A 27,794-nucleotide genomic window follows, 5' to 3' on the forward strand; every position below is an offset into this window, starting at 1 on the left:
TGCCCCGCTAAGTATAAGAGAGCCACCACTTTGACAGGCTTCCTCCCCACCCACCCTGCCTGCCCAGGTAGCAGGAGTTAATAGCACAGGATTCAGCTTCTTACAGAGGAAGCTGCCTTATTCCGAGTCCACCTGCATGGGTCCATCTGGCTGTGCATTATCAGCACGGACTAGCAGCAGCTCTTGTTTGCAGACAAGAGTCTTTCCAAGGTGGAGCTAGAGATGTTGCTGGGGATCAAATCTGGAGCACGTGCCCTAATGCTGAGCTATGGCTATGAAGGCAGACTATGCATTCCTCTAGCCCAGGACTGTCTACTCTGGCTGGCAGCAGCTCCCCAGGGTCTGCAGAAGAGGTCTGTCCCAGCCCTGCCTGGGCACTTTCCAGATCAGACTCCGCAACGGGGTCACGGCATATCTCAGAAGTGTGCTTCTACTCTGCGTTGTGACACCGCAGTCCCTATGTGGACAGCAGGGTGCCGTTCACATTGCCAATGCTTTGTCTCGAATTTAATTGCTGCGATATACAGCTAGAATGTCATATATCTGGTGTGGGAAAGTTGCTGGTTTTTTTCGGGTTGTTAGTTGCTGCAAGACTGCTCCTCTTGCTGTTTACATTTTCAATGCGACTTGCCTGAAAAGAGGCATTTTGCTGCTGTTCCAGCAGCTAGTCTGGAAAGCGCCCTGGAGATGCTGCTAGGGATCAATGGGTCAGAACCACCGGTTTAAATTAATCATTGGGGAAGGGGCCAGGCTGTAACACAGCAGCCAAGCACATGCTTCTGCATGCAGATGGTTTAGTCCCTGGCATCTATATTAGTTACTGTGCGGGGCGGGGGGCAGGGCTAGGGGGCCGCGGCGGCCGCACACAAGCCACTGCCAGCCTCCCTACGCTGTTGGCTGAAGCTGCTACCTTGAGAAGCTGCTGCCAGTCTTGTTAGACGAAACCTACTCAACTTTGCCCCCCCACCCCCAGCTGTTTTTGGACAACTCCCATAATCCCCAGCCACAATGGCCAATAGCCAGGGTTTATGGGAGTTGTAGGCTAACATCTGCAGGAGGGACGAAGCTGAGCAGCCCTGGTGTAGACAATGCTGAGCTAGATGGACCAATGGTCTGACTTAGTATAAGGCAGCTTCCTGTGTTCCTAATGGCTCAATGAAGTTGGCTGCTTGAGACCAGATGGCCCTGGTCAGAGCCCACTGACACGTCCCTCTTCCCCCTCGACCCCAGCCTTCTGTCCCCTCACCTTCATTAATATTTTTAATAATTATTTTTAATGTAATAATTAATGTGCCTATAACTGAGCTTGGCCCCTGCACACCAAGTCACAGTTGGTTCCGGCCCACTGGGGCATTTGAGTGTTGTGTGTGTGTGTGTGTGTGTGTGTGTGTGAGAGAGAGAGAGAGAGAGAGAGAGAGAGAGAGAGAGAGAGAGAGAGAGAGAGAGAGAGAGAGAGAGAGCTGTGTATATATGAGAGAGAGAATGGAGCTCAAATCTATATGTCTGTTTGGAGGCACCACATTAAAAGGTCGGTGGCTCTTTTTGCTCAGTTAACAGGTTAACAGTCCTATCTGGGCTGCCTGGCCCTGAAAGCTTTCATCCTGGAAGAGGGTGCTAGCTACGAAGGGCTCCAAGGGGTTAAACCAACAGATCTCGGATTCCTAGAGAGGCAAAGAAGAAATTGGAGAACAGTACTTGCAAAGGCTGAAGTTCCTTTCCTGTCCCGCCCCCTCCTTTTGCTGGCAAAGTGTCTACTTGGGTTTCTCGGTCTTTGAGCCGCTTGCGGGGATGGTGCAGATATGGCCAGGGTAAGTGCTGTCGCGCACACTAGAGAAGCAAGGAGGGGGGTATTAAAACAAGGAGGGAACACAGGAAGCTGCCTTATACCAGCTAAGACCATTGGTCCGACTAGCTCAGTTGACTGGCAGCTGTTCTCCAAGGTTTTAGGCAGGCGTCTTTCCCAGCCTTACTTAGAGATCCTGCCTGAATTGAAATGATTGGATTTGGGACCTTCTGCGTGCAGAGGAGATGCTCTTCCAATGAGCTATGGCCTCATCCCCTATCAAAAGGATCTGCTTAAAATAAAATAGGGAGGTGTCCCAGGCCAGGACATTATGTACTGTGTGCATATGGGTTCAGTACATGGGTTTGTGTGAATGACCTTATATATGTTTGTTATGCAAGTGAAGCTGGGTACAGGTTCCCTCCAGGGGTGTCATGGAGGGGGGACACGCAGGGAAGGGGTGCCTGTACCGCTCAGCTTCTCTGGCTTTTGGGGTGGGCCATGGGGGCTGTCATGGAGAGCACCTGCACTTCTGAATGTGCAGTTCCATTGCTGGTCCCCTCACAGGGTACTAACTGAAAGTGCACTACAATATGTGGGTTGAACTACAACGTGTGAATAATTGTATGTCTGTACTGTACACATTATGTTCAACACACTTCTCAGGTTAGATGCTACTGGGCTAGATCGGCTACATTGGTTGGATTCTGTATAAGGCAGCTTTTATACATGTATGTATGTGGGAGGGTGAAAAGCTAGTGAAAAGCTGGAGATTATGGGGATTGTAGTCAACAACATCTGAGAATCCCCGTTACAGGGAACACTGCTCTCCAGGCATTTGGGCTGACTAACTGATGCCACAGTCATACCATTTTTAAATTTCTCTTTCTTTGGGTGCTCAGGGTTGCTTTTACTTGCCCTCCTATTCATTTATCTTGAGTTTCTTCCCCTACAAAGTAGCCTCTCTTGCTCCTATAGCAAAATTCACCTGAAATGGGGGGTGGGGGGGCTGGGATTTGATGTCAAACACTCTAATAACGCTGGTGTAGATTTTTTTCATGAACTGCCATTTTGTTCCACCTCCCCAAGCTGCTATTTTGAGAGACTGGCTCTGCCTCCCCAAGCTGCTGTTTCATGCTGATAGCTCCCAAAACTCTGGCCAAAAAAATAAAAAGAAAAGGGGGGGGGACTAGTTCCTAAAAGCCTTAACTCTGCCTACCCCTGTTTTAGGGAGAGCATGCGCAAAGGGTAGAATCTTTCAGGCTAAAAGAAGCAGAAGTGCTTTTATGTGGTCATAAAATGTTAGAGCTGGAAGGCACCTTGGAGATCCTCTAGTCCAACCCCCTGCTCTGTGCAGGAAACTACTACAGCATCCATCACAGATGGGCCATCCAGCCTCTGTCTGAAAACCTCTAGAGAAGGAGAGCCCACCACTGCATGAGGCAGACTGTTCCACTATCAGACAGCTCTTACAGTTAGAAAATGCTTTCTAACGGGCAGAGCTACTATTGTGCGAACAGGTTCAAAGAACCTGGGCCACCAATGAAAAAGGCTGCCAAAGCCTGCAGGGCTGTGTGGCTTAGGCTCCAAAAGAGCCCTGAGTGAACTCTCCATGCCTGGGCTCTGGAGAGCCCCAAGCGAGCTCTTCCTGTCCTTTTCAGGCAGGAAGTGCTGCCTGCCTGCTGCCTTGACAGCAAGCTCTCCCTCCAGCGAGGGAGAGAAAAGGAAATACATGCTGTCAGGCAGCAAGCGCTGCCTGAAATGACAAGGGCAGAACTTGCTTGGGCTATCCGAAGCCCGGGCTACGCCCCCTTCATGCATGACATCACATCCCCATGGCCGTGGCTCGGATTCTGGAGAGCCTGAATGAGCTATCCCCCTGTCATTTCAGGCAGCGCTTGCTGCCTGACAGCATGTATTTCCCTTTCTCTCCCTCGCTGGACATGCATGTGACATCATGCGCATGGGATATTGCTAAAGGAGCCGCCTGGTGGGGCCAGACCCAGGCTGCCGTTCAGCTAGCCCCGTGCCTGCTTTCTAATGACTAGCTTAAATCTGCTTCCTTGTAATTACAACCCATTGGTTATAACAGCGCCCTCAGGAGCAACACAGAACAAGTCCACTCCTTCCACATGACAACCCTTCAGATATTTGAAGACTACTATTGTATCTCTCCTTCATCTTCTCTTCTCCAGGCTAAATTAATCCAACACCTTCAACTTTTCCTCATAGGACTTGGCTTCCAGACTGGGACATCTAGGTTGTTCTCCTCTGAACCCATTTCAGTCCATCAATGTCCCTCTTAAAACACATGGCCCAGAACTGGATGTTATTCTGATCAGCAAATAATAGAGTAGAAAGATTACTTGTGATCTGGACACCATTTATTTATTTAGCATGTTTGTATACCTCTCAATACATATGCCTTAGGGTGGTTTACATATGAAAACAAACACAATCCTCAGTGCTTCTGTTAAGGCAGCCCACGACTGCCTTGGCTTTTTCTGCAGCTGCATCACAGTGCTGGCTCATGTTGAACTTGTTGCTCAGTAAGATACTTAGGTCCATCTCACATGTACTGCTGCCAAACCAGGTTCAGTTTGGACTTCTTATCTCTTGGTTTCATTTGCAGCACTGCCAGGCATAAAAATGGAAAAAGAAAACCCAGCACAATGGGAACCAGGGGAGAGATCTGAGGGTGAAGGAAGAATTCCTCATGTTGTCCATTCTGGGACCATGGGGGAGATTTGCACAGGTGCAGCCCCACAACCGGTTAAGCAGGAGGCAGAGGAGGGCCTGCAGCAGGGCTGGGAGGCCCAATGGCAGGAGTTTCTCAAGACAATGGAGTCTCCACACTCAGAATGGAGGCACACACCACGAACCATGCCTGGACCTCAAGAGGACACAAAAGTTTTTCAACCCACCTTCCATGGTACAGCTGATGCTAGCCAATGGCCTCGAGGAGAGCAAGTAACTCAGATTGTGCCCGGCCACAATGGGGAAGTGCCTGAGGCCTACAAAAGCCTGGACTATTCTGGGAAAATTAAGGAGGAGATCTTGGAGGAGGAGGACTCAATCAGCTTGGAGACCCGGCGCCAGCACTTCAGAAGGTTCTGCTACCAAGAAGCCAAGGGCCCTCGAGAAGTATTCAGGCAGCTCCAGGAACTGTGCCATCGGTGGCTGAAGCCAGAGAAACACACCAAAGAGCGGATTCTGGAGTTGCTGATCCTGGAGCAGTTCCTGACCATCCTGCCCCAGGAGATGCAGAGCTGGGTCAGGGAACATGGCCCAGAGACAAGCAACCAGGCAGTGACTCTGGCAGGGGATTTTCTGCTGAGGATGCAGGAATCTGAGGCACAGGAAGAAAAGGTGAGTGGGTTTCGTCGTTGCTGTTTCTTAAAGGCAGAGATACTAAATGTCTCTGGTGCATTATTTCTTGTGTCTCCGAGATTATATTAAAACACAAGAAAGATACCTAGACTAGTCACTTTGGGGAAGGGCCATAGCTCTGTGGAGAGCACCTGCTGTGCCTGCAGGTCCCGAGTTCAATCCCCAGCATCTCCAGAGAGGGCTGCGAAATACTATCTAAAATCCTGGAGAACTGCTGCCAGTCAGAGTGGACAATACTGAGCAAAATGGACCACGGATTTGATGTGGTATAAGGCAGCTTCAGAAACGTTCATATATATTATGTCTGGGCTGTACTGTTTCAGGCTACATGATGGACTGCTCCTCCAATACAAAATTTTTAAAAAGCATAGCTAGCATGGCCGGGCAAAGCCTGGCTAGATTCCTCTTCTCTTTGATGCACCAATTTTCTGTATGGAGATTTTTGGTTTGGTTTTGCTTTTGTGTAAGAGAGAATTACTCAACATAAAAGTCCAAACTTGCAGTCAGAAATCATACCACCTATACACAGGTATACCACCTGAGTGAAGCTGAGGTATTGACTGACATCAAGAGTTAGCCCTATTCAGACATTTTGTTGTATGAATGTACATATGTCTGTACACTCATGCATGTGTGGGTGTGAATGACTGTACCTCATTCATTTGGAAAGTAAACCTGGGTACAGAGCCCTCAAATGCATGGTACAGGTAGGAGGTATAGTGCTCTACCTGGGTTCAACATAAAATGTGAAGAACTGTACCTATGTACACTGTATGTTCATTGTATGAGTGTTGAACATATCAGTCATTATGTGAATGTGTTGGTCACTGATTGCATGGTACAGGTAGGAGGTATATTGCTCTACCTGGGTTCAACATAAAATGTGAAGAACTGTACCTATGTACACTGTACATTGTATGAGTGTTGAACATATCAGTCATTATGTGAATGTGTTGGTCACTGATTGCACACAGTGGCAGCAGAAGACTTGTCATATCTGTGTCTTTCATCCCCATTTCTGAATTTGTTCCCTGTCCATTTCAGATGCTAAGGCCTTTGGAGAAGGTATTTGTGAATTCCTCTGGGGCTCAGCAGGAACCACCAAGCACTACGAATGTATCCCACTTTGTGCAGGCTGTACGGAATGGTAAGAAGGAGAACAGCTGCTATGTCAGGAGGCAATTCTGTGACCCCTTAAAGAGTAACAGACACATTGTGGCATCCTGGGCCATGTTGTCAAAAGGAGGCCCCAGCCTACAGACGTTCATGCCACTATAGATCAGGGCTGCAACCTATTAATTAAATAATCAACCTGTTAATTAAGCCATTAAAAACTGACTCAAAAGGTATCCTTGATTAATCAGGCAACACTTTAAAAAGGTTTTTTTTAAGGTTAATTCTTTTTAATATGAGTGCTTATACACACTGCAGATGGCAAGTATAGTTTTAGAAGAGGCCTTCCTCCTTTACTCCCACAAAGGAGGGTGGTGCAGGTACAACTATACCTCATTATCTGCAGGGGTTCCATTCCGGCATATGACTGCGGGTAACGAAACCACAGATAATGAGGCATTGAGTCTATGGGATCATGGGGGTTAGGTTCCCAGACTAAAAAAAACAATCAAACCCCAAAAGTGCCCCCAAATGCAAAAACTGGCCAAATAGAGTGCCGTACTGTGCTCTGCGGACCTTTGGAAGTCCAAGGATACCCCTGCCCTCCAAAAGTCCCAGGAATTCCATGAAAAATCACATTTGGGTGTTGTTGTTTTAAAATAGATGAACCATAAAATGGCTCTCCTCCACAAAATGGCAGCTGAAAATGACCTCGAAGGTCATTTCTAATCATCCCTGACCCATGGATATGCGGAATTAACCCCTTTTCTGCCACTCCCCATGCACACGTATGCTGAGGTCAGGTGTTAATTAACCAGCCGCAGATACGCAAAATTGTGGATGTTGTTTCCATGTATAGAGAGAGGTCCACCTGTATATTTTGCAGTAGGTACCATCTTAGAAGAGGCATTGCCCCTCCACTCCCACAAAGGAAAAAGGGTGCAAGCATAAGGAGAGTCAGATTCTGCATACACGCACATGTTTTTGGTTCAAATTGAAAGTGAACCTGGATATAGACCCCTTGAAATGAATTCAACATAACCTGTAAATCTTTGTACCTGCGTACCCTGTACACTTGCATGAGTGTTGAACATAACGTGTGTAGGGCATGAGTTTGGACATGTTGTATCAATTGGGATAATGATGTAAGACTGCTTTCTGTAACTCATGGCACATGATTGTTTATTCTAACAGGCGACAGAAAAGAGAATAGTCATCTTCAGCCAGAAATGCCTGAGCAAGTAGAGCTCAATGAGACAGCACTGGAAAACTCCAGTAGGAATGTTCTTCAGATTCCTGACATGGAAGAAACACCTGGAAGTGAATGCTATGGAAGCCATCCAGAAAGGACAGAGGAGAAAGCCTTTATTAGCAGAGAAGGAGAAAAGCCATATAAATGCTTGGACTGTGGGAAGACCTTTCATTGGAAAGCAAATCTTACGACACACGAGAAAACCCATACTGGACAGAAACCCTATTCCTGCTCTGTTTGTGGGAAAAGCTTCTACGAGAGGTCGTATCTGAATAAACACGAGAGAATCCACACAGGAGAGAGACCATATGCATGCTCAGCCTGTGGGAAAAGCTTCAATCGGAGGGGCAACCTTATGAGGCATGAGCGAACACACACAGGGGAGAAACTGTCCGAATGCTTAGAGTGTGGGAAGAGACTTAGTCAGAAGTCATGCCTTCGGGCGCATCAGAGAATCCACACAGGAGAAAAACCATATGAGTGCTCCAGGTGTGGGAAAAGCTTTCGATACCGCACTGCCCTCTGTAGACACCAGAAAATCCATGAGAAAGAGACCATAAGGAATTTTAAGAGTAAGAGAAAACTCTAGGGCAGTGTCCTTCTTTGCAAGGGTCAGGAGCCAGTGGTAGCTCCCATCAGTCCTAAATGCGGCTCTCTGACGAATTGTTTATTAGACAATTATGTGCACAGCTTCATCCAAGCCAAATACTCTAAGCAGCTCTCCTGATGCTGTACAGAGGCAACCAGACCCACCGCACAGTGCTGCACTTTCCCCAAAGCTAATGAGGTTCCCTTAAGGTAGAAAGAGCCCTCTTGAGTCCCCAGTGCCATCTTGGAAGGTGCACATGGAGCGCTGGGTAGTGTAGTCCTTCCCAACGCTCTCCTCATACAGCTCTATGGAGGAAATGCTGGGGAAGACTACATTTCCCACCAGGATGTGCACACCTCCTCTGAGGTGGCTTGGCAGGGCTCCGTTTCTCTTGAAGGTGCTGGAAAAAGCAGAGCACTCGCAGAGATCAGCACAGTGGAAAACGGCTCTCCCACTGAATATTTTTTGGCTCCTGCTTGAAAAGTAGTGAAGATCACTGCTCTAGAGGGCCGTTTGGTATTCGTAAGAATAAGAAAGCTTTCCAAAACCCAAAGCACTTTGAAAAGCAATCGATTTTGCCTCTTTGAAATGTATTATTGCATTCATTCCTCTGTTCTTCTGGTTTCAGGCATCAGGACTCTGTCAGTTTAGCCCTGAGAGTATCTTGCATAAAGAAATCAGGAAGCTGAACCACTAAAAATGTGGCTTCAGTTCTGGTTCATCACTATGTCTGACTGTCCCACTTATCAAAGGAAAGAAGGCTTATAAGACTACCATATCTGTGTCGGTGTCTCCTCTGAAACCTTTTGTGTTTACAGTTTGATATAAACCAAATTTACAGCATTATGTGATAACTATTTCGCTTGAGAATAAGTGTTTGTTCTTTTTTAAATGGTTTGTTTTTGAATTTATAAAAGTTTTTACAAACAAAAGACATACAACTGGATTTTTAAAAACTAGGAAAACAAAAGCCTGAATCTCATAATTGCAAGTTGGGTGGCTAATTATTGAACTACTTATTTTGAACAAGTTACCACTTTGGGAATCAGTGACAGTTGTGCTTCAAGGTAAGCAAGAGATGTTAGGCTGTGGTTCAGTCCTGATTCACTGAAGAAGAAGAAATCTCTGAACCGGTTTTGGGGTTCAGGTTTGGTTCAGCTCTCTCAAAGAAATGGGCAAAAAGATTATTTTCTAGCAGCAAGAGGGTCTGTTGCCTTTCATTTGCTCCCTGTGGGCATCTGATTGAGTGGCTGCTATGGATCAGAATGCTGTACTAGACAGACCTTTGGTCTGATCCAACGGAACTTTTCTTCTGTTCACTTGGAAAAACATTTATTTAGGAGGAAATAATTCCAATTTGCTTGCAAATACATGAATTTATTACACACCTGATCCCCCCCCCCCGCAAAAAAAAATCCATTTCAGCTTTAGCTTCTGTATCTAACCCTGCTGGGGTTTCCATTCCGTCAGCCTGGTCTTCTGTTGAGAGTGTTGCCCATAGGAACGGGGCCTACTTCAGAATGTTCCAGAAGCCAACACAAATGTTTTCTTTGGCCTTAGCTACAGTGGGGCTGAATTCAATATTTCCCACCTGGGACTGTGAGAAAGGTATGCTCTGGAAAGCATTGTTTCTGAGGTGCTGCAAAAACGTTTCCATAGAGCTTGGTGGTGGCCATTTTACAGTAAGTCATCCCTTGATTATTACTATGACTACTACAATATTTATATACCACTCGTCAACCAAAGTTCTCAAAGCGGTTCACATAGAAAAATAAATACGTAAAGAAGATGGTCCCCTGTCCCCAAAGGACTCACAAGCTAAAAAGAAACATAAGGCCTGGCAGATACCAGAAGCCACCACTGGAGGGATGCTGCACTGGTGTTGGATAGGGTCAGTTGCTCTCCCCCTGCTATCCTCTATAATAAAGAGCTTGAGTGTGATCCCGTGCCGCCCATGTCTTTCTCGGCAGTTCTGGGCATGCGCAGAGTGCATGCCCAGAGCCGCCGAGAAAGATACGGCCGCCCAGACACGGGCGGCCATGTTGGCCAAATCGGCCCAAACAATTGCCGCCTGCCCGCCCACCTGCCCTCCCAGCTGCCCGAGTCCCCCTCACCCGCCCCCCCATGATTAAGGGCCAAATCAGCGCAAACAATTGCCGGTGACCACCCGCCTGCCCTCCCAGCTGCCCGAGTCCTCACCCCGTTAGGCCCGCGTCAGTCGGGCGATCTTAGACCATATTCTGAGAAGGAGAGAGGAGCTCGCAACAGGCGTCCTTTGCGCCCAAAGCGCCAGTTTGGGCAGAGGCTTTGCAGAGAGAGGAGCTCTGTTTGCGAGCAAATCTCTCCTTCTCAGAATATGGTCTAAGATCGCCCAACTGACACGGGCCAGGGTTGAGGAGGACTCGGGCAGCTGGGAGGGCGGATGGGCGGTTGGCGGCGGCGGCAATTGTTTGGCCCGAATTGGCCCTTAATCATGGGGGGGGGGGCGGGTGAGGAGGACTCGGGCAGCTGGGAGGGCAGCCGGTCGCCGTCGTCGGCGGCAATTGTTTGGGCCGATTTGGCCCTTAATCAGGTGGGGAGGGGCGGAGGAAGAAGGCATAAAGTGGGGGGGGGAACTAGCGCCCGTTATTATAACGGGCTGAAACATACTAGTAATATAAGAGAATCACCACTTTGTGTTCTTCAGGAGGATGATAAAAAGTGAAATTCTGTTTCTTAATTTCCTGGCAGTCAGTGAACAGGATTGCCACCCAAGCCTTTTTACAAGCCAGTGCTTCTTATAATCAATCATAGAATTTTAAAGTTGGAAGGGACCGTGGAGATCCCCTAGCCCAACCCCCTGCTCAGAGGAGGAATTTGCTACAGCATCCATCACAGATGGGCCACCCAGACTGTCTGAAAAGCTCCAGTGAAGAAGAGCCTACCACTGCATGAGGCAGACAGTCCTACTGCCAAACAACTCTGAGTTGGGAAATGCCTCTTAATATTTAACCTGGAAATACCTTCTTGCCATTGGTTATTCTTTTGCCCTTAGGAGCAAGTCCGCTCCGCCTTCTAGGCAACAGCCCTTCAGCTATTTGAAGCCAGCTATCCTATCCCCGCTTAGTCTTTTCTTCTCCAAGCTAAACATACCTAGCTCAGTGGCTGCCCGTGAATGCGCCTCCGGGGTGGGGGGGGTGGGAGGCAGCTTTCAGAGTAAAGTAATTCGGAACTCACCTCCGCTGCGGCAACACCTGGACGCTATTCGGAACTGCAATGTGCTGCCCAGCAGCCCCTACGGCGGGGAAGCACCTCCGTCACTCACCTGGCCGCTGGCGGGGGCCCGGCTCAGAGGAAGCCAGGTGAGTGGCGGAGGTGCTTCCCCGCTGTAGGGGCTGCTGGGTGGCACATTGCAGCTCCGAATAGCGTCCAGGTGCTGCCACGGTGGAGGTGAGTCCCAAATTACTTTACTCATAGCTGCCTCCTGCCGCCCCCCGGAGGTGCGTTCACAGGCTGCCACTGACCTAGCTCCTTCATAGAAATCGAATAAATAAAAAATTAAATAAAATAGGGCTTGGTTTCCAGAACACTCACCATCTTATTTGCCCTCCTCTGAACTTGTTCCAGTTGATCAATGTGCTCCTTTATCAATTTATCCAAATGTGCTCTTACCAATGCAGAATAGAAATATATTTTATTTTATATAGCTGATGTTATCTTATGTTTCTTTTTAGAATGTGAGCCCTTTGGGGAAAGGGTTCCATCTTTTTTGTTAGTTCTCTGTGTAAACTGTCCTGAGCCATTTTTGGAAGGGCGGTATAGGAATTGAATTATTATTATTATTATTATTATTATTATTATTATTATTATTATTAATATTCTGCGACAATATCTATAACAATTAACAATAAAATTCAGCCATCCCAGGTCCTTGGTAAGGACTCGATGTCTGGATAAAACAAACCAGTCAATAACACCTGTCTGACTGTGTAAACAAGAAATAATAATAATATATTGACTGACATTCTGAGCAGCATCCCTTGTGTATTTTAACACAATGTACAGAAAACTCTTGTGCAACAGCGTGCATGTTGCATTCAGATGTGCATAGGACAGTGCATAGAATGACAATCATATTTTATGTTCTATTTGGAGAGCCAGGATAGTGTTGCAGTTAGAGTGTCAAGATTAGAAGCGAGGAGATCAATAGTCAAATCTCCACTTTGCCACAAAACTCACTGGAGGGAAGTGGCCTCGGCCCAGTCACTTTTTCTCAGTCTCACCTACCACACGGGGTTTTCTTGTGAAGATAACATTACCCTAAGTTCCTTGGAGGAAGAATGGAATAGAAATGCAGCTGACAATAATATTATGTAGGCGAGATGCAGCCAAAATGAAGCACTTTCAAGTTCATTCACTCGGATGGGAGTGATTTAAGCATCTGTTTAATTCATCCTTTGAAACCAGTGGGTCTTAAAAGTGGTTAACTTGGCTGGATCATGCCTAAATATGGGCGTGTTTTCTCCTTGGCATAGAGACAAACTGATGGGCTTCACCCGGGGTGGCCCTTTCTTGAGGAAAGGTGAGGCAGTTGCCTCAGGCAACAGATAACTGAGGTGGACACCAGAAGGGCAGCAAGATGTCTGCTATCACCATCTCAACCAATCTGATTCTTGCAAGCTTTGGAAAGAGCACTTCTCCTCCCACTCCTCGCAAAGTTTGCAAGAAGCACAAGGAGAGAAGAAGAGGCGGCTAACAAACTTCCACCTTCCCTGCCTCCCATGCACTTTTGAAGCTTGCAAGGATTTGTTCTGAAAGGGGGCATGGAGCAAGGTTGCATTTTGCACAGTTGTCAGTTTGAATCCCCACTGGTATGTTTCCCAGACAATGGGAAACAGCTCTATCAGGCAGCAGCGATATAGGAAGATGCTGAAAGGCATCATCTCATACTGCACGGATGGGAAGAGGCAATGGTCAACCCCTCCTGTATTCTACCAGAGACAACCACATGGCTCTGTGGTCGCCAGGAGTCAACACCGACTCCACGGCACACTTTACTCAGGTGCTGCAATCCCTTGGGCAGCCCCCTGGCTTCACCTGCTAAATGTCAGTGTATTCTAAAGCTATTAGAGACTCTAGAATAGATGTACCTAAAGAAAAGGCAACAGCCCTATAACAAGTCATTCAACTCCAGATCAGGCTCCCAGTCTGACAGCTCCTCACCCAAAAATTAATGCTTTCTGGTTAAGAAGCTGTATGTAATATATTTAAATTATTATTTAATTTTAGAGTATTTTTATTCTCAAGGCAATGCCCAAATTAAATCAAAATAGAAAGCATCATACAATGGTTATGATCAAAAGGTGTTGGGGGGAGGATGTAAGACAGCAAAAGGACTTAAAATCAGATAAAAACAAACAATAATCTGATCATGGAACAGTGAAATTCCATTAAGGCAGCAAGAGGAAGCATTGCAATCCACTAAAGGCACAAAGAGAATTGTTTTCAGCTAATGCCTGAAACCTAGCCAAGTATAGTGCCAGGTACATCTCTAGAGTGCCAACCAGGGGCCACTGCAGAGAAGCCATGTCTCCAGTTGCCATCTACCTCACCTCTTGGGATGGGGGCACCTGGAGAAGGGCCTGTAAAGGAGATCTTCATGACTATCCAGATTCCAATGGGAGAGAGTGCTTCAGTGGGTACCCAAAGGTGTGAACCTTTTATGAGTGCTGAAAAAAAGTGCTTCTTCTGGCTCAGATGGACTGCTCCCTCCTGCAGTCACAAAGAAAATCTGCGGGCGCTGCGCTACTGTTACCCAGTAAGACATCATCAGAGAATATGAATGTATGGACACAGACAAAAGCAGGAATTAAGCCCCTCACTGTAGCCACACCATCATGAACCTGTGGATGGGAGTCATTGCATGATTCCACTCCTCCCTTCTGCACATTCCCCCCAGATAGATCACATGAACAGGGCTAACATCATCACAGATCACACATGTCCCCTGTGTTACATTGCAGGCACAAGACTATGCTAAACATCACTTGCCTAGCCTGCTGCCCTAATCCTCTGAGCAAAGTTGCTCTGTGTGTGTGTATGTGTTCGTTCATTTGCCATCATTTCCCATGCTATGGAGCTTTTCATTTCCCATCATTCTTTCACCATCTTGAAAACATGCCTAGTTATTCCAGAGTGAAAAGAAAACCTTACTTATACTTCAACATTATGATAACCCCTGACCTGCCAATAGCTTAGAGTAGACGATCTCTTTGCCTGCTTTTGTAAACTTGCCACCCGCGAGTTGCAATTCTATTTCGGTTGCTCCGACGGGAGGCTCAAGGGGTTAAATGTACAGAGCTCATTGTTTCCTAGAGAGACCCAGCAACAAGCAAGCTGAATGCGAGGACAGCTGCAAAGAGAGAGGGCTCCTTCCTGCTTCCTGTCCCCAAACCCCCATCCATCGCAGGAGTCTGAGTTTTGGAATTCCCTCCCCCACAGTGCCTGGGAACAACTTCGCGGGTGCCGCGGATTGCCAGTGGGTTGCAATGGAAAGACTGCAGAGAGAAGGTGAGTTACAGCACGGAAGTGATTCCCGGGTTCATCACGGGATGGAGAGAAACCGCGAGAGAGGACAGAAATGCATCCATGCTGGGAGGGAGAGCAAGGTTGCCAAAGAGGGGGACTCTAAAGTCCCCCTTCACGTCAGGGGGGTTTCTGTGCAGCCGATTTCAGCAGTATGGCCCGTCACCTTCATGTCACTAGGCTCAGGAGCAAAGCAACGTGTGATGGGGAAAGCCAAAGAAAAACTCATTCTCAAGTCAGGATGCAACCCGCTGGGGATTTTCAGAAACTCCTGAGATCAACACAGCCCTGCCAGATCAAACCAAAGGGACATAAAGCCCGGTGTCCTTTTTCTTACAGTGGACAACCAGATGGGAAGCCCACAAGCAGGACATGCAGGCAAATTGCCCTCTGGTATTCCCAGAACATAGTCTAAACCGGGGCACATGATACCGCCACCTTGCTGAAGCTAAGCAGGACTTGGTGTGGTCAGTGCCTGGATGGGAGACCCTTTTGGAGGGATGAGGCTGTAGCTCGACCGTAGGGCATCTGCTTTGCATGCAGAAAGTCCCAAGTTCAATCCTTGTCATCTCTGCTTGACAAAATTATCAAACTTAGTGACAGACATTGTGGGGTAAATGGGCCCCCTTTATCCCCATTACAAATGAACATGCTTAGAACAGAAGTTTTCTGTTCTACTTCTAAATATCCTAGCCTAGGTGCCATGATTAAGTTTATAGGCATCATGGCTCCCTGGTGCCTGGGAGTTGTCAAACTCTGGTATAAGGCCTGCCATTTCATTTATCTTTTTTGCGCTGGCCCTCTTGCCGTGAGTTAGCATTCTATAACCAGGCGTAGTTTATCTTGGAATGGTATTAATAAACCATTACGCATATTCTTGTTCCTCAGTCTGGAACATTGAAATATTCTCTATTAAGTCCAGGTTGAAGTGGCTGGGAAATATTTAACAAGTTCAAGATCCATCAGTATTTTGGAAGATGCGGATGCTAGAGTTGTTGGTTTCAACAGAGCACTGTTGGCCTCACTTGTCCAAGGCTCTTTTTTGCTAGAAGGAAAGCTATAATTATTTCAGTCCTGACAGGCAAACAATTTGGGGCAAATTTTGATTCTTCTTTATCCCCAAAATGTTCTGATGAATTATGAATAGAGGGAGAACACAAAAAACTGCCTTCTGCTGAGAGATCATTAGTCCTTCTAACTCAGGGCTGCACAACTTCAGCCCTCCATCTGTTGTTGATTAGAGCACACATCATCCTCAGCCACAGTGGGCAGTAGTTAGGGATGATGGGAGTTGTAGTCCAACAACAGCTGAAGGGCCAAAGTTCTGCAGCTCTCATCTAGCTCAAGTGCTGTCTACCCTAACTGGCAGCACAACTCTCCAGAGTTTCAGATAAGGCTCTTTCCTGGGCTTGTCTGGATACCAAGAATTGAACCTGGAACCTACCATATTTTATTTATTTATTTATTTATTTCCATTTTATATCCCGCTCTTTCTCCAAAGAGCCCAGAGCGGTGTACTACATACTTAAGTTTCTCCTCACAACAACCCTGTGAAGCAGGTTAGGCTGAGAGAGAAGTGACTTGCCCAGAATCACCCAGCAAGTATCATGGCTGAATGAGGATTTGAACTCGGGTCTCCCTGGTACTAGTCCAGCACACTAACCACTACACCACCCCATCCCCATGATCCTTTTTAAGGGAGAAAATTCTTAGCTTTATAGACAAATAATGAACATTCAAAAACTATTAAAAATCCTAACATGGATCCCGCCCCCTTCAGTTCTAGTACTACAACAACAAATATTATATATGGCTTTTCAACACAAGTCCCCAAAGTGATTTAGATAGATAGATAAATAGATAGACAGATATAATTAAAATGACTCCCTGTCTCCAAAGGGCTCACAGTCTAAAAAATAAATATGACACCAGCAACAGCCCCTGGAGGGATGATGTGCTGGGGATGAATAGGGCCAGTTGCTCTCCCCCTGCTCAATAAAGAGAATCGCCACTTTAAAAAGGTACCTCTCTGCTCAGTTTGCTTTCTGAAGCCCTTACTCTCTAGCCTTGTGTCTAGCCCCTTTCCAGACACAAGGAATCAGGCTTGCTTTTTATGATTGTGGCCTTAAGAAGCAGAGGCCAAAAAAATGAGGTCGCCATCTTGTTTATAATGCTGCATGTCGTTCACAGGGCAAAAGGCAATAAAAATGGAAAAGCGGGACTCTGATGGACTTGACAAGAGGAAAAAATCGGAGACAGGAGGAAGAGACTCTTCTGTTTTCCAGACTGGGACTGTTCGGGAGCTTCTGTCTGGGATGGCTTCAAAGCCAATTAAACAGGAACCAGAGGAAGAGTTGCAGCAGCGCTGGGAAGCCCAGTGGCAGGAGTTCCTGAGGACAATGCAGGCCCCCTGCTCAGGATGGAAGCACACACAGCTTCCTCAGCCTGTGTCCAGAGAGAGTCCTAAGGCATTTCAGGCCTCCTTCAAGGGAATAGCCGATGCAAGCTGGTGGCCTAGTGGAGAGTGTTTGACCCAAACTCCGCCAGGCCTGACTAGAGAAGCCCTTGAGGCCTACAAACACAGCCTGGATTCATCTGTGAAGGTGAAGGAAGAGATTCTGGACGAGGACCCTGTCAGCATAGAGATGCGACGCCAGCACTTCCGGCATTTCTGCTACTGGGAGGCCAAGAGGCCCCAGGACGTTTGCAGGCAGCTCCAGGAGCTTTGCCGTCGGTGGCTGAAGCCAGAGATGCACACCAAGGAGCAGATTCTGGAGTTGGTAACCCTGGAGCAGTTCTTGACAGTCCTGCCCCAAGAAATGCAGACCTGGGTCAGGGAAGGGGGCCCACAGAGCTGTGCCCATGCTGTGGCATTGGCTGAGGATTTCTTGCTAAGGCTGGAAGAGGCTGAGAAAAGAGAGGGGCAGGTGAGTGCACTTTAGTTTGACAACTCCTAGAGACCACGACAAGGCATTTTGAATTTGATTTAGTAAACGTGTAAGTTGTCCTTCACTACAAGAAAACAATAAGGATCTTTAAAGGAACATATACCGTAACATTTGTTCTAAAGAAAGAAAAAGCCATTTATAACACATCAATAACATGCAACAGAGCCACGAAAACACAAGTAAGACCAAGACAAGTATAGACAAGTAAAACATGCTGGATTGCTAAGTAAACAGTCTTCACCTGGTGTCAGAAAGTCATCAAAGAGAGAGCTAGGCAAGCTCTCCTGGAGAGTGAATTCCATATTCTGCAGTCTCAAGTAACTTGTTTTTGGACTACAACTCCCATCATCCCCTGCCTTTGGCCATTGTGGCTGGAGATGATGAGAGCTGTAGTCCAAAAAAAGTAGTAGTTACCTAACACTGATATACAGGGTACGATGACCAAGGAAGGCCACCTACTGGCACAGAGGCCACCTAAAGGTTCAGCGGGGAAGTAACTTGCCTAAGGAGCAGGAGGCTGTTACTTCAAATCCCCACTGGTACGTTTCCCAGACTATGGGAAACACCTATATTGGGCAGCAGGCAATAAAGGAAGATGCTGAAAGGCATCATCTCATACTGTGAGGGAAACGGCAATGGTAACCCCCTCCTGTATTCTGCCAAAGAAAACCACAGGTCTCTGTGGTTGCCAGAGGTATGGCTCTGTGGTTGACACCGACTCGACGGCACAACTTCATGACCAAGGAATCAGGGGCGTAACTACTATTAGGCAAGGGGAGGCGGCTGCCTGGGGGCCCCCACGCCTCGAGGGACCCCCCAGAGGCAAGTCACATGTGAAGTGTGTGTGTGTGTGTGTATCAGTGAGGGGCCCATTTTAAAATTTTGTCTCTGGGCCCACTCCAGCCTCGTTACGGCCCTGCAAGGAATGTTTCTTTCCCAGTCATCACTCACCTAACTTCACGTGACTCAAATTGAACATAATGTTTGGTTAAGCTCACGTGACAGAGTTGGGAACTTCCATGTATGGAGGCAGTATATCTCCCGAGTGCCAGATACTGGAGAGGGGCAGGCCACTCCTTTCATACTCTGCTTGTGGGTTCTTAGAGGCTCTGGCTATTGAGTGTTGGACTGCACAGATAGTTGGTGTGGCGCCTGCATGGCAGCCATACGTATCTCTCATGACATTCGGCCTAGATTCCCGCTTCACTGCTTCTTTGAGGACTGCTGTGCTGATCATGAGTACAATGGGGTGGTGGGGTGGTGGCAGGGGCAAGCATTTACCCTCTCAGACCCGTTTCTGTGCCCTGAATCCTGTCCCCTCCTCAGTTTCAGGTGCTGGAACCTTTCGAGGAGGTGATTATTAATTCTCCCAAGACAGAACAGGATCTGTCAGACACTGAGGAGATGCAGCTCCCCACGGGGGCTGAGGAGGAGGGTGATGGGGAGGTCAGCCTGTTTGGTAAGTGTTGATGAAATTAAGTGAGGCAGGGCTTATATTTTGTTTACTTCTTTTTCTAGAGCACCATCCATGTAAAGGGTGCTTTACAAAGAACATAGGAATGCAGCTTCCTCTGTACCTATGATTTGAGGATGGGGCCATAACTCAGTGGGGGAGCCTCTGCTTTGCATGCAAAAGGTCCCAGGTGCCATCCCTGGCAGCATTTCCAGGTTGGACTGGGAAAGACTCCTGCCTGAAAGTTTAGAGAGTCACGGCCAGTCAGTGTAGACAGTACTGAGCTAGATAGACCAAGGATCTAGCTCTACATAAGGCAGCTTCCTTGTGGAACTCTCTGCCACAGGATGTGGTGACAGCCAACAACCTGGATGGCTTTAAGAGGGGTTTTGATAACATCATGGAGGAGAGGTCTATCATTGGCTACTAGTCGGAGGGCTGTGGGCCACCTCCAGTCTCAAAGGCAGGATGGCTCTGAGAATCAGTTGCAGGGGAGTTATGGCAGGAGAGAGCATGCCCTCAACTCCTGCTGTAGGCTTCCAGCAGCATCTGGTGGGCCACTGTGAGAAACAGGATGCTGGACTAGATGGGCATCCTTGGGCCTGATCCAGCAGGGCTGTTCTTATGTTCTTATGTTCAAGGGAGACAACAAAGCAAGAGCAGGGAAAGGGAGGCGGGGTGTACAGGGGAAGACGATGCAATTGTCTCAGTTACATGTACTTAAGCTCTGTTACAGGAGGGGACAAGAATGAAGGTATTGTGCCAAAGGAAGAGAGGAGGCATCATGCAAGTGTTCTGGAAGGCAGCTGCAAACATTTAAGTGAATCTGTATGCCACCCTGCAATTCAGGATCCCCAGGGTGGTGTCGCGTTCATAGAGGCTGTCTTTGTGCGCGGCTGGGCTGGAAGCAGCCTGTGCTTGCACACGAGCACATAGCTAGGGATAAGGGAACGCTCGCTCCCTTAACCTCGGCTAACAGCCAGGGTTAAAGGCTGGGCTAGGCAGTGCTGTCCCATCAGGATTGGGCCCAAACCCGGCGGTTCTCACACACAGCCTAACCCGGGCTGGGCATCCCCAGCCTGGGTTAGGCTGCGTGTGAGAATAGCCTCATAGAATCCTAGAATGTTAAGTGTTGGAAGGGAACTTTGAGGCCTTCAGTAAGGAAGCTGAACAAATCTGGCTGTCCAGTCTCTATCTGGAAAGGAGACCGACCACTGTACGAAGCTTTCAACAAAGCTTTCAGAAAGCTTTTGACAAAGTTCCTAATCAAAGTCTCTTGAGAAAACTTAGCAGTCATGACTAAAGGGACAGGTTCATGTGTGGATTGCTAACTGGTTGAAGGACAGGAAAGAGAGGGTAGGTATAAATGGAGAGTTCTCTAAATGGAGGGAAGTAAGAAGTGGGACCCCCCAGGTATCTGTACTGGGACTAGTGCTTTTTAAATTTATTCATAAATGATCTAGAAGTTGGGGTAAGCAGAGTGGTGGCCAAGTTTGCAAGTGACACCAAACTATTAGACTCTTCATTGTCTGAATGTGGCAAAATCCCACAACTGCAGTTCTTTTGCCACCTTCAAACCAAGGACTGAACCCTCATTTTGAAGTTTGGTAGCTTGCTGGAACCAGAGCTCTGCTAACCCCATTGTGTTGTTCAGATGCAGTGACCTGGGGCTTGTGCTTAAACTCCTCCTGCAAGCATGTAACCTCTTACATGCGCAGGCAGGGTGAGACGGCTGTTCATCAGGAGAGGTCAGGGAACTGACAGAATTTACCTCCCTTCTTCTCTGCACCCTCTCCGTCCTCCCAGATGCTCTTAGTGTGCCTTCTTCTAATATATGCTCCCAAGAGCTCCAGAAATCTCCCCTCTCACGAGAGATCTCTGGTCCTTAGGGATAGGTGGAACAAGTCAAGCACTCAGGTAGAAGGCACGGGTGGAATAGGACAGCAGTCAGGCTGCCACAAGCTGGTTCTTCAGAAGGTCTGGGGTTGCGAAAACAAACCTCCTCAGCCGAGACAGGAATGCACAGGCAGGGTGAGACGGCTGTTGTTAATCAGGGAACTGACAGAATCTACCTCCCTTCCTCTCTTCACCCTCTCCAACCTCCTAGATTGGTTGCCAGGCAAATGACGTACTCAGCAGAAGAGAAAGGCGGGGGGCGGGGGGGGGATTGCAGATGAAGGCAATGGATCTGCAGTTGCCGGAACATCTGTGGTATGATTCTTGGCTTCTGGGGTTAACCTGGGGTAAGCCTACCTTCTGTTTCCCTGGTCGTCCAAATGGGCCCAGATTGTGAGGAGCTCCAAATGGATCTCTCTGAACTGGGGGAGTGGGCAACAAAATGGCAAATGTGGTTCAATGTTAACAAGTGTAAAGTGTTGCATACTTGCGGCGGGGGGTGGTGGGGAGGGGCAACTTCACATATATGCTAATGGGTTCTGAGCTGACGGTGACTGACCAAGAGAGGGATCTTGGGGTCATGGTAGGCAGCTCATTGAAAGTGTCGACTCAATGTGCAGAAGCTGTGGAAAAGGCCAATTCCATGCTTGGAATCATTAGGAAGGGGATTGAAAATACAAATGCTAATATTATAATGCCCTTATACAAAACTATGGTGCAGTCACATTTTATTAATAGGCAGCAGGGTTGGTGACAGACGTTGTGGAGGATAAATGGGCTTCTCTTTATCTCCTTAACATGTAACATATCAGAAACACGGCTGCCTGGGACAAAGATTTTATTAAAGAACTTTGCCTCTGAATATCCTAATCTAGATGCCATGGCTTCCTGGCACCTGTGCTTTGTCAAGGCCTCCTCTGTCATGACTCCCTCTTCGTCATCTTCTTTCTAGACCCAAAAGCCCTGAATTCTGTTGTCTCTTGTCATGAATTTCTCCTTTGTTCCTGCAGGCAATGAGCAAATGAGAGCGAACAAGGAGGCAGAACTTCAGCCAGAGAGTTCTGAGCAAGTAGAAACCAATGGGCTACCTGGAGAACGAGCCAGAGGGAAACTTACCCAGGATTCTCTGCTTCTTCTGGGGAATAAGAATAAGGAACAGAATCTTCAGCTAGAGAGACTCCAGACAAGTAAAGGCAGTAAAAGCTCCTTGGGGAGAACCAGAAACACATTTTCCCCAGGACTTAAGGTGGATGAAGCACTCAGAAGTCAGCAGAGGTTGAACCAGCACCAGGAAAGCCCTCTAAGAAAGACATCAAGAAAAGCCATTGACTCTGAGGAGAAAAGTGAGGAGAGCATAAACAAAAGCCCCTCCAAAGAGAGAATCCCTATGCATGCGCCTAAAAAAACAGCCGTGGAGCATGGGAAAAGCTTGGGTCAGAGTGTTGACCTCATTCAGCCTGCAAAGACACAATCGTATGAATGCTCATACTGTGGGAAGAGGTGGCCTTGCCAATCTCAGCTGCGCAGACACGTGAAAATCCACACGGGAGAGAGACCACACAAATGCACAGACTGTGGCAAGAGTTTCAGTACCAGCTCCAATCTTAGCCAGCATAAAAGGGTCCACACAGGGGAGAGGCCGTACAGTTGCAAGGACTGCGGGAAGAGCTACAGGCGCAGGGCATCTCTGGTTCAGCACGAGAGGGAAACCTGCCGGAAAGGGAGCCATTTGAATGCTCCAGCCGTGGGGTACGTTGTGCTGGGAAACTGCACTTTGCTGTGTATGAAAAAATCGACCCAGGGCGGGAGGAACCGCACCATTGCTCCCAAGGGGGGAGAAGCTCCTTTGACAACACAGCCCCTAAATCTTTTAACAGCCTACACACAGGAGACCAGCCACGCCAGCGATTAAACTGTGGGGAAAGTTTTCAGCTGTACATGAAGCCTCATTTGGCAAGAGAGAACTTGGACAGTAGAGAGCAATACTGAAAGCACGGTAAAAGGTTAATTCAGGACTCAGGAGTCACAAGAGCAAGAATCCATGCAAGAGCAACACCATGGAAGAACAAGGACTGTGGAAACACCTTGCCAATATCTTATTCTGCAGAGGTTATAGAACAGACCTAAAAAAAAAACACCTGTGACCTGCCAATCTGTTCAACCTACTAGCCATATATGGTGGCCCTATTTTTGCAGTCCTAAACAGGTCACTGTGCGTGAACAGGCCGGTGGGCACATTTAACTTAGGGGAAAAGATCACAGGCTAAGCCAACCTGACTTAGAATGTGACAGTCAGGAGTGGATTCAGAAATTCATTCAGCCTGTGGTAACTCCTGCAGTCCAAGATAAAACCTGAGTCATGGGAGATTTGATCTCGGGACAGGAGCTATATCGTCCTTCATCATTTCGGAGAACCTTCAGCCTTTGCGTTCACCTTTATAAAAACTAGGAAACAAACCTGGAAAGAAAACTGTAAAGGTCCCACTGACAGGAACAACTAGATCCTAAATTTTATTTTCATGAAATAACATAAAATTATTTTTAATTTTATGATGTTTATGTTTTTATCAATTGCGGGGGGGATTGATTGTAAAAAGAATAAGTTTGGGAGAACTTTGAGATAAAAACGTACAGCCTCACAAAAATAGCTCTGCAATGGTACTGCTGAAATTTCAGCTGGGAGAGAAATTGGAAGCTGGAGGTCATGCTATGCTTTAGCCATTAGCAGGAAGTCCATCCTACCAATTGACCAGCTATACTAACATTGGATCAAAACACTTCAGTGGCCTCTCAGAGCATCTAAGTAACAGATAATTTGCTGTAGTTGCTGGAAAATCTTCTGTAGGGCAACATCTCCACCCTTCTACTCTGTGCTAGCAAAAGAGTGGTGAACATAACTGGCTGGGGAAAGGGTCTCCAGGCTCCATGTACTTCTTGCAAAAGAATTAGCTGTACACTGTGTGGGTTTATTTCTTAAACAAATCTTTCTCCCTGCATTCCAGGAAGTCATGTTCCTTTTTAAGAAAATGTATTGATTTGATAATGGGCTGTGTCAACAGATTTCTAGTTTTCTGTCTTCAAGGGACTGTTTTGCATGGTGGTTTGTATGATGCAGAACATTCTGGGTGCATCCTAGAGTGCCTGTCAAGCCTCATTGTCACCTTACAAACAGAGGCCTGGTTCCCACTGAGTGGGTAAACATGTGTCTAGGCCAGGGTTGTACTTTGGCCTTCCAGCTGTTTGTTTGTTTATCATATTTTTCGACTACTACTACTACGGATATTTATATACTGCCCTTCAACCAAAGTTCTCAAAGCGGTTTACATAGAAAAATAAATAATACACCAAGAAGATGGCTCCTGTCCCCAAAGGGCTCACAATCTAAAAAGAAACATAAGGTTGACACCAGAAACAGCCACTGGAGGGATGCTGTGCTGGGGTTGGATAGGGCCATTGCTCTCCCCTGCTAAATATAGAGCATCACCACTTATAGATATATAAATATAGAGAATCACCACAGGACTTTATAGGTAATAACCAACACTTTGTATTTTGCCCAGAAACATATTTGCAGCCAGTGCCGTTCTTTTAAAATCGGTCTTTTGTGATCCCTTCATGTTGTCCCGGAGACCAATCTGGCTGCCGCATTCTGTACCAATTGTAGATTCCGGACTATGTACAAAAGCAGCTCCATGTGGTATGCATGACAGTAGTCAAGCCTGGAGGTTACCAGCATATGTACCATTGTTTTAAGGTCATTTACTTCCAGAAATGGATGTAGCTGATCAGCCGAAGCTGATAAAAGGTGCTCCTGGAGAAACCAGGGAGAGCTTTGGCTCCAGGAGCACTCGCAAGCTGTTGTTGGCCTGTCCCAACAACAGCGGGAGAGCCGAAGTTGTGCAACCCTGGTCTAGGAAGTATCAGTTCAAGCTGAGTTGGGGAATCCCACAATTAAATCCCCCTCTGTGACAAGAAAAACCCAAGTTGTCCTTCTAAGAACTAATCAGCCTACTTTCCTTTCACTGTCTCTACAACTAGACTACATTTGGTTCAAATCGAGGTCCACAAGTTAGATCTCTTGCACCTCAAATCTTCATGTGTCCTCCATCATGGATCAGGGTGGATGACATCATTACAAACTACACCATTGGGGCATCTCTATCTGTCTATACAGCTGTAGCAAATTTGGTTCAAATCAGTTAGACTGTCCACAAGTTAGTGCACTAGCACCTCAAAAGCTTACTTGTCAAAAGCGTACTTGTCTTGAATTGGGTTGGATGACATCATCACAGTTTACGCCGTTGAAGTGTCCCTATGTGTCCCTACAGCTGTAGCAAATTTGGTTCAAATCGGTTAAGTGGTTCACGAGTTAGCCCACTTCCACCTCCAAAGTTTACATGTCCGCCATCTTGAATCAATGTGGGTGACATCATCACAAACTATGCTATTGAGGTGTCCCTAGTGTCACTCACTGCAACTGTAGCTAATTTGTTTTAAATTGGTTAGACAGTCCACAAATTAGCCTGCTTGCACCTCAGATGTTTACATGGCCACCATCTTTAATTTGAGTGAATGACCTGATCACAGGCCATACCATTAGGGCATCCTTATGTGTCCCTACAGCTGGCTCAAATTTGGTTCAGATCGGTTAGGTGGTTCACAAGTTAGCCACTTGTGCCTCAAAAATTTATGCGTCCGCCATCTTGGATTGGGCTGGATGACATCATCACAAACTACACTGTTGAGGTATCCCTATGTGTCCTTACAACTGTACCCGATTTGGTTCATATTGGTCCGGCGTTGCAAAGTTGATGGGCAGGGACACAAACACACACAGAGAATGCCAAGTGATCTCAAAAGCCTACTGGAAAATAGGCTAAAAGAAAGTCTGTACATAGAAAACCACCATGTCAGTGGAGGGGAAGCAAGGCCCACCCTTCTCCCTGATGTCCTGTTTTCCATATTATGCAGGGAGGTTTGAGTGTGGAGGAAAGAGTTGTATGGCAGAGTCTGAACTTCAGAGGCCCAGGCTATCACAGCAGCAGACCCCACAGGGAAGGGTCCTCTTTGGAGCATCACTTCCTGTGAGGGAGAGGGCAAGCCATTGCAACCTGCTCACTCTTTTCCTCATGATGGTGGAGTGCAGCTGAGCATATGCTGAGGAGGAGCCATAGCTGCTGCCACTGCATGGTCACTTGCCCTTAGTTGTGCTGAGCCTCTTGGAAGTGTGGGTGCAGTGTCATTGGGCCACACCTCAGAACGAACCCAGAGAGTAAGCTGGCTCTGGCCTAGTCCTGGAGCACTGTTGAGGAAGGGGGCACCCCCTTGCCCTGGGGTCACCAGGTTTAACCCTTTCCTCCACTGAACAGTGACTTACACATAACCCGAGCTGCAAGACTAAGCAAAAAGTGAGGTAATTGCTCCTGTGCCCTTTTAAACCCCGCCATCACGGCTTGTGAAGGCAGGGAGCTCCATTGCTACTGAGGAGTGCATCCTCACACTCCTGTTGCTTATCCTATTGGGAATAATGGTAGCAGTGGGCATACGAGGAGGCACTCCTTTGTGAGGGAGCCTCCTTGCCTTTGGAAGTCATTCCAGTGGGGTTTAAAGGGGTGCACAAGCAGTGACCTCGCTCGTTCCTCAGACAGGTGGCTTGCTGTGCAATATATAAGCCAGTGCCCCTTTTAAAAGTGCATCTGTTTTCTACCGTGGGAAATTACTGCCATTATTTTGTAGGGATGTGCCCGGACCGGTTCGGAGGCCATGCTGGAGGCCTCCGAACCAGTCCGGTTCCGAGCCGGTCTGGCGGTCCAGCATGGAGGGGGCTTGTAGCTTTAAGGGCGGGGGTGGTACTCCCCCCCCCGCCGCTCTTCCCCCTCCGGCGCTGTGATTTTAGATGAAGATTCTGGAGCGGCGGCATTCCTTCCTGCCGCCCCTGCCCCCGTCGTTAGCCTGCAAGTGCTATAGTAAGGATCATGCATGCGCCCGTTGACGTGAGATGTCATCGGAGCATGCGCGGCGGCGGGTGCACACGCGCAGGAGAACAGGCACATGCGTGATCCTTACTATAGCACTTGCAGGCTAGTGACGGGGGCAGGGGCGGCAGGGAGGAACGCCGCCGCTCCAGAATCTTCATCTAAAATCACAGCGCCGGAGGGGGAAGAGCGGCGGGGAGGGGAGAGAAGTACCACCCCCCCTGGCCCTTAAAGCTACAACCACCACCCCCCGTGCCTGTCCGAACAGGTTTGGAGCCATGCACATCCCTATTATTTTGGGGTATTTTTGGTGTCAAGAGTTCTGCCCTTTGGGGCAATGTTTCAGTGAGGGACAAAACAGAAGGCCCAGCCTCCACCTACAGGGACGCCATGAGCCCTGTTTACATGTTGTGCTCCACACATGTAGAGTTATTCATTATGTTCAACATACACACATACAGTTGCATTCAATGCGTGCACAGTAACACACTTCCCATCTATCTTACCGTGGCTTTGCGGGGGCCTGTAACCAAGGTTCACGCATCTCTACAGTCATTCGCACAAACATGCACATGCATACTGACACTTGTACATACATAACACATAATGTCTGAATAGGGTTATGGTGCATGTAAAATGTGTTTCTGTACAACAGAGGGGCCCATTAGGCCCCACCCACACCCCCTTAGGGCCCCAGCAAAGTACAGGCTTTCCCTTCACATATCCCTTATAATCAGAGTTGTATGGCTAGTATGTTTTTTTTTTTTAATGGACTTTATGAGGTAGAGTACATGAATAGGAACCTTATATGGCTTCCTGTGAGGAAGCAGA

At 47.6% G+C, this 27,794-nt stretch overlaps 2 protein-coding genes across 2 annotated transcripts; both read left to right on the plus strand.

The window, feature by feature from the left end:
* The first annotated feature begins 1,482 nt into the window (after positions 1-1,482).
* On the plus strand, positions 1,483-9,061 carry LOC128343092 (zinc finger and SCAN domain-containing protein 23-like). The gene is made up of 4 exons (XM_053291602.1): positions 1,483-1,808; positions 4,416-5,152; positions 6,218-6,320; positions 7,481-9,061. The coding sequence occupies exons 2-4, from the start codon at positions 4,433-4,435 to the stop codon at positions 8,125-8,127; spliced, it is 1,470 nt and encodes a 489-aa protein (XP_053147577.1). The 5' UTR covers positions 1,483-1,808; positions 4,416-4,432; the 3' UTR covers positions 8,128-9,061.
* Positions 9,062-11,507: 2,446 nt separating this feature from the next.
* Positions 11,508-23,538, plus strand: LOC128343071 (zinc finger and SCAN domain-containing protein 16-like). The gene is made up of 5 exons (XM_053291553.1): positions 11,508-11,556; positions 14,608-14,676; positions 16,882-17,618; positions 18,966-19,098; positions 21,999-23,538. Exons 2-5 carry the CDS (start codon positions 14,655-14,657, stop codon positions 22,898-22,900), a joined length of 1,794 nt encoding a protein of 597 aa, XP_053147528.1. The 5' UTR covers positions 11,508-11,556; positions 14,608-14,654; the 3' UTR covers positions 22,901-23,538.
* Positions 23,539-27,794: the final 4,256 nt, after the last annotated feature.

This window comes from Hemicordylus capensis, chromosome 2, assembly GCF_027244095.1.
Source record: "Hemicordylus capensis ecotype Gifberg chromosome 2, rHemCap1.1.pri, whole genome shotgun sequence".
Classification (NCBI taxonomy): domain Eukaryota; kingdom Metazoa; phylum Chordata; class Lepidosauria; order Squamata; family Cordylidae; genus Hemicordylus; species Hemicordylus capensis.